At 35.8% G+C, this 7,034-nt stretch overlaps 1 protein-coding gene across 1 annotated transcript; it reads right to left on the bottom strand.

Moving 5' to 3' along the window:
* Nucleotides 1-1,765: 1,765 nt before the first annotated feature.
* LOC126750011 (coiled-coil domain-containing protein 96-like) lies at nt 1,766-5,967 on the bottom strand. Its single transcript, XM_050459525.1, has 3 exons — nt 5,683-5,967; nt 5,391-5,624; nt 1,766-2,163 (listed from the first exon to the last, which is right to left on the bottom strand). Exons 1-3 carry the CDS (start codon nt 5,899-5,901, stop codon nt 1,825-1,827), a joined length of 792 nt encoding a protein of 263 aa, XP_050315482.1. The 5' UTR covers nt 5,902-5,967; the 3' UTR covers nt 1,766-1,824.
* Between the last annotated feature and the right edge of the window lie 1,067 nt (nt 5,968-7,034).

The raw sequence follows: 7,034 nt of genomic DNA, 5'->3' as shown, positions 1-7,034 counted from the left end.
ATCTTAAAAGTAGTACAACTTTTAACGTCTTTACTACAATTTAAAATTGAAAATTTTAAAGAATTTTTCCGCAGGTCAAAATCAATTGTACAATAATCTTTAAAGTAGTACAATCTGTAAAAGTCGAAAACCAATGAGAGAAAAATTGGAACCTATTTAAGAGTGTGGTCGACGCAAGACAACCATATCAATTGTACAATTTTTTTCAAGTAATTATATCAATTAGTACAATTATTTTACCTCAGAATTAATTGTACAATCTTTTTTAAGTAATTCCATGCAGTAGTACAATTATTTTTTAAGCAGTATAATAGAAGCCAAATTGAGAATGGCTCAATTTGTAAGCAAATTAAAATAAATTGTACAATTTTTTTCAAGTAGTACAATTTTTATTGAGAGTAAAAATTAAAACTTTTATAAGGATGGTTCGTATTTCCACATAGGCCTGACTTAATTGTACAATTTAAAAAAAACTCTGAATTAGAACAATAAATGTACAAACAGTTGTACAAATTTTTGATGACTGAATTTTATCAGCAGATTGCAAGAACGGCTCAGTTTAGTGCCCATTTGTACAATTTTTTCCGAAAAATTCCTAAAAGTAGTACAATTTTTAACGTCTGTATTATAAAGCAAAATTGAAACTTTCTTGATGAAGCTTCTTATTGTTACACACACCTGAACGAATTGTACAATTAAAAAAACATTTAAATTAGGAAAATTATCTCCACCTAGTACAATTATTAACAGAAAAACTATAATTGTTTGAAATGGCTTGATTTTGTACACAAACCACAATCCAGATAAATTGTACAATTTTTTTCAAATAATACCATGCAATGTACAACTACTGACTCATTTGTATGTACAACTTGTATTAAAGTAATTCCACGAATTAGTACAATTATTAATATCATAAAACTGTGATTTATAGAAGTGAATCGAATTTATACATGCGTCAGACTGAATTGTACAATTTTTTGTACAACATCAAGAAGACTAAGTTTTTAAAATATCTTGTAATTTGTACACAAATTAGAATCCAATGTACAATTTTGTTTTCACGTAATCGCTGGAAGTAGTACAATTAAGTTTTTTCGATGTAGTACAATTTTTAACGAATTTATTGTGAGTCACATTTTATACACAACCGGAATCAATTGTACTATTTCTTCTCAAGAAATTCCGTGACGTAGTACAGTTAATAACTGAGACTATTTAAAAATGTACTGAGGTCTAAAGCAATTGTACAATGTCTTCTAGAATAATTAATTCAGTATTAGTACAATTATTAACAACAGATCTATAACATGTTATAGTGGCTCCAATTTATGTACAGGTTGGAATCAATAATTGTACAATGTTCATGTCGACATTGACCATTAAATACAAACATAGCAGTACAATTCATGTCAAAAATCCGGACCGTGTCGGTATGACTAATTGTACATTTTATCTAATTTCAACATATTTTGTACAACTTCTACTAGTACAATCTTTAACGCCTAATAAGGATGTAATTTATTTAAAACAAACAAACTTAACCAAAGCATTTATGTTAATTAGAGATAAATTTTAATTTATTATGTCTTTACATGGCAAACGACCATTTACATGACTAATTACCGCTTAATAAACATAATTTAGTACATATCTACCTAATTACGCAACCAAAGACTTGGCAACACTGTATACGGTAATTCTCTCTCTTCTTCGTATCCCCTGATGCGCTCAGGCCTTTGCTACTTATGCATTAAACACAACATTTAAACAAAAACTAGTATATTAAACATAGATAAAGATTACATCTATAAACTAATATGTTCAACCTTCGGACCTCTTATGTTTAATTCCCACGGGATACCGCCTCCTGTCGTACGTAACTTTCGGCTTGACACTCCTCAAACTGTCAAAGACGGTACTCTCAAGCAGGGGCATCATCAGCGAGGGTCGTCCCTTATACACTTGCGGTTTCACCGTGACGTCATCGTCGGAGTCATTTATACAGGACACGCGCGTGCTCTCTCTCTTAAAGCGAGACGACGACCGTCCCATAAGGCGACGACTCTCCTGCGTCGTCTCGATCTTTTTACGGATCACTTTTATTTGTTTGCCGCGCCTTTTGTAGTCTCTCATTATCGCCGACAGGTCGGCCGTCAGTGTCTGAAATGTGCGGTGTAACAGTGAGCACATCCCTACTATTAGAGAACGTTACTATTAATTTTGACAGATGTCAGTAAGAAGTGAAAGAAAGCTTCTAGTCCTCGACGTTTAGAGGGCGCTAAGTATGGAAAACGAGTTAAACTAACGATTTTATTGTAGATGGTGCACGGACTGTTAAGCAACAATTGTCATATAAAATGCGGCCATTTTTCATAGTTCTTTAATTAATAATTCAGCTTTATCCTAGTAAAAAAATATCTGAAACATGCAATGTAACCATGAGCACATCCCTAGTATTATAGAACATTACTATTATTTTGACAGATGTCAGTAAGAAGTGAAAGGTTGGCCTATATACAAGACACTAAAGAAGCTTCTACTCCTCGACGTTTAGAGGGCGCTAAGTATGGAAAACAAGTTAAACTAACGATTTTACCGTAGATGGTGCACGGACTGTTAAGCATCAATTGTCATATAAAATGCGACCATTTTTCATAGTTCTTTAATTAATAATTCAGCTTTATCCTAGTAAAAAAATATCTGAAACATGCAATGTAACCATGAGCACATCCCTACTATTATAGAACATTACTATTATTTTGACAGGTGTCAGTAAGAAGTGAAAGGTTGGCCGGTTTACGAGACACTAAAGAAGCTTCTACTCCTCGACGTTTAGAGGGCGCTAAGTATGGAAAATGAGTTAAATTAACGATTTTATTGTAGATGGTGCACGGACTGTTAAGCAACAATTGTCATATAAAATGCGGCCATTTTTCATAGTTCTTTAATTAATAATTCAGCTTTATCCTAGTAAAAAAATGTCTGAAACATGCAATGTAACCATGAGCACATCCCTAGTATTATAGAACATTACTATTATTTTGACAGATGTCAGTAAGAAGTGAAAGGTTGGCCGATATACGGGACACTAAAGAAGCTTCCACTCCTCGACGTTTAGAGGGCGCTAAGTATGGAAAACAAGTTAAACTAACGATTTTATTGTAGATGGTGCATGGACTGTTAAGCAACAATTGTCATATAAAATGCGGCCATTTTTCATAGTTCTTTAATTAATAATTCAACTTTATCCTAGTAGAAAAATTTCTGAAACATGCAATGTAACCATGAGCACATCCCTACTATTATGGAACATTACTATTATTTTGACAGATGTCAGTAAGAAGTGAAAGGTTGGCCGATATACGGGACACTAAAGAAGCTTCTACTCCTCGACGTTTAGAGGGCGCTAAGTATGGAAAACAAGTTAAACTAACGATTTTATTGTAGATGGTGCATGGACTGTTAAGCATCAATTGTCATATAAAATGCGGCCATTTTTCATAGTTTTTTAATTAATAATTCAGCTTTATCCTAGTAAAAAAATATCTGAAACATGCAATGTAACCATGAGCACATCCCTACTATTATAGAACATTACTATTATTTTGACAGATGTCAGTAAGAAGTGAAAGATTGGCCGGTTTACGGGACACTAAAGAAGCTTCTACTCCTCGACGTTTAGAGGGCGCTAAGTACGGAAAACAAGTTAAACTAACGATTTTATTGTAGATGGTGCACGGACTGTTAAGCAACAATTGTCATATAAAATGCGGCCATTTTTCATAGTTCTTTAATTAATAATTCAGCTTTATCCTAGTAAAAAAATGTCTGAAACATGCAATGTAACCATGAGCACATCCCTAGTATTATAGAACATTACTATTATTTTGACAGATGTCAGTAAGAAGTGAAAGGTTGGCCGATATACGGGACACTAAAGAAGCTTCCACTCCTCGACGTTTAGAGGGCGCTAAGTATGGAAAACAAGTTAAACTAACGATTTTACCGTAGATGGTGCACGGACTGTTAAGCATCAATGGTCATATAAAATGCGGCCATTTTTCGTAGTTCTGTAATTGATAATTCAGCTTTATCTTAGTAAAAAAATATCTGAAACATGCAATGTAACCATGAGCACATCCCTAGTATTATAGAACATTACTATTATTTTGACAGATGTCAGTAAGAAGTGAAAGGTTGGCCGATATACGGGACACTAAAGAAGCTTCTACTCCTCGACAGTTAGAGGGCGCTAAGTATGGAAAACAAGTTAAATTAACGATTTTACCGTAGATGGTGCACGGACTGTTAAGCAACAATTGTCATATAAAATGCGGCCATTTTTAATTAATAATTCAGCTTTATCCTAGTAAAAAAATATCTTAAACATGCAATGTAACCATGAGCACATCCCTAGTATTATAGAACATTACTATTATTTTGACAGATGTCAGTAAGAAGTGAAAGGTTGGCCGATATACGGGACATTAATGAAGCTTCTACTCCTCGACGTTTAGAGGGCGCTAAGTATGGAAAGCAAGTTAAACTAACGATTTTATTGTAGATGGTGCACGGACTGTTAAGCATCAATTGTCATATAAAATGCGACCATTTTTCATAGTTTTTTAATTAATAATTCAGCTTTATTCTAGTAAAAAAATATCTGAAACATGCAATGTAACCATGACCACATCCCTACTATTATAGAACATTACTATTATTTTGACAGATGTCAGTAAGAAGTGAAAGGTTGGCCGATATACGGGACACTAAAGAAGCTTCTACTCCTCGACGTTTAGAGGGCGCTAAGTATGGAAAACGAGTTAAACTAACGATTTTATTGTAGATGGTGCACGGACTGTTAAGCATCAATTGTCATATAAAATGCGGCCATTTTTAATTAATAATTCAGCTTTATCCTAGTAAAAAAATATCTGAAACATGCAATGTAACCATGAGCACATCCCTAGTATTATAGAACATTACTATTATTTTGACAGATGTCAGTAAGAAGTGAAAGGTTGGCCGATATACGGGACACTAAAGAAGCTTCTACTCCTCGACGTTTAGATGGCGCTAAGCATAGCACGCCAAGTCCGACCCTAATTTTCGCATTTTTTGGGAAATAAAAATTCATATCTTTGCCTGTATGGCTAGCGAAACGACGAAATTTGGCATAGGGCCTCTCAATACATTGGGCATGATGGATCCGTAAACGATTTTTTTTTCCGGTACCCACAAAGAGAGCGGTACCGAGTCAAAGTCAAAAATTCGTAAGAAAAACGGGTCAAATTCCTTTCGGGTGCTTTAACAAAAAATTGATCTGTTTGTACATGTGGACCACGTGATTGCTATCAGCCAATAACAGACCGAAAATCGGGTCTCACCTGTAAATCCGACAACCCCTTCTCCATATCCCTCAACAGAGTGGGCTGAGTCAACAGTCCGGACTCGTCCCTCAACTTATTCAGCCTATTCCGGTACGCGTCCTTCTTCTGTTTCGCGTTGTTCAATTTGGTGCGCAGGTCCGCGTACGTCATCTCCGTAACCTCCAGCTCCTCCTCCAGGTCGTCCAGGTCCGTTTCCAGGGCACTGGATTTCTCCCTCAAATGGGCCAAAATCTACGGCACAACAAAACTCACAACTCTCTCACTCACTCTCTCAGTCACTCTCACTTACTTGTATGGTACTCGCGCACTTGGCTCGCTGCTTCGTCAGCTCCTCGTCTTTCTCCTCGATTTTGTCCGCGTAGCCGCGATTGAGCGACTTCAGTTGTTCGTAGTCGGCCAATAGGAAACCGGGCGCGATCTCGTCCAAGAGGGCGATGCCGTCCAACTTTTCCTGCACCATTTGCTTCAGTTTGATGTAGGTGAGACGCATCGCGCTCACCTCGGCCATCTGCGTCGATTGACGGTTAATTAGGCGCTCGACGCACTGGAATCGTCAAAAAAAATCGGGCATTTTTATAAGTGGAGTTTTCGCACAAAATTCGGAACGGTCGGACAAAAGTGTTTATAACTTTGGTTGTGTTTGGGTTAGAGAAACGACGTTTACCTTTATATAATCTAGAAATATGAGGCTTTAATTTGGTTGTTTTCAGATTTTCATTGTTTTTTTTGTTTAGGACTAGGACGCCTTCAAAGTCGAAAAAAAAATTTTCTTCGATTTTGGTCAAGGGAATTCGATACAGGTCGCAACGGTTTCTTGAATATTATGAAATTTAACGGATCGATTAGAGTTAATGAGGACCTTGTCTGTATAGTTTTTGGTTATTCTCAGCGCACGGGAAGTATTTTTTTTTTAACGCTCAAAGTTTTAGACACGTGTGATATTCCAGCCCCTCTGGCGGTTTAACGGTGTTTTTCCGGAAATAATGACTCACAAGGACTTTTTTTGAAAAAATGTTTTTTTTTGGGCGAAAAATCAAAAAAACCTTAAAAAATTGACTTTTTTTAGTTTTTTCTTTGTAAAATTTTTATAGTGCAAATTTAAAAAATTTCATTGGGATTAATTAAACCTGCATCCTTTCCGAATAAAATGGTGTATTAGGTTTAACGCTAGCATTTATATAGAGTGAGCAGTGTTCATTTGAAAATACCCTTTTTTACGCTTTTTTTTATTCAAATATTAATAACTTTTTAGACTCTCACGAGATGTGTTTCATTCAATTGGGGCATTTAAAGAACCGTTTAAAACCAAATTTTTGACACACTCTACAACCATCTACGTAGAGCAGTTTTTGCTCTACACTATTTTTTGACTTTGACGCCTAATACCGCAACGGCTATGCCACATACGAACACCATTTTTGCCCTCAAACACGCGAAATTTATCTGGCTATAATGCACTAAATACCGTTTTGTTTCAAATGTCACCATTTTCCAAGAAAATGCAATTTTCCATAAAAAGTCTGAAAAAAACGGTCAGCTGAATATTGGGCCGAGCTCACAGGGTATAATAAGTAATATGGTCTAGCACCCAACAAATGCGCGTCTCCATGGCAACGATTTTCGCCACTCTCACGAGATGTG

The sequence above is a fragment of the Anthonomus grandis genome, unplaced genomic scaffold, assembly GCF_022605725.1.
Source record: "Anthonomus grandis grandis unplaced genomic scaffold, icAntGran1.3 ctg00001028.1, whole genome shotgun sequence".
Classification (NCBI taxonomy): domain Eukaryota; kingdom Metazoa; phylum Arthropoda; class Insecta; order Coleoptera; family Curculionidae; genus Anthonomus; species Anthonomus grandis.
The sequence above is the reverse complement of the archived record's forward strand: the minus strand, read 5'-3'. Positions and strand labels throughout refer to the sequence as shown.

Excerpts from the sequence above, each read along its gene's own strand:
- LOC126750011 (XM_050459525.1), bottom strand. The coding sequence starts at position 5,901 with ATGGCCGAGGTGAGCGCGATGCGTCTCACCTACATCAAACTGAAGCAA. Across the intron at positions 5,625-5,682 it reads AGTGCGCGAGTACCATACAA|ATTTTGGCCCATTTGAGGGA; the intron begins GTAAGTGAGAGT and ends GTTGTGCCGTAG. Across the intron at positions 2,164-5,390 it reads AGGGGTTGTCGGATTTACAG|ACACTGACGGCCGACCTGTC; the intron begins GTGAGACCCGAT and ends CGCACATTTCAG.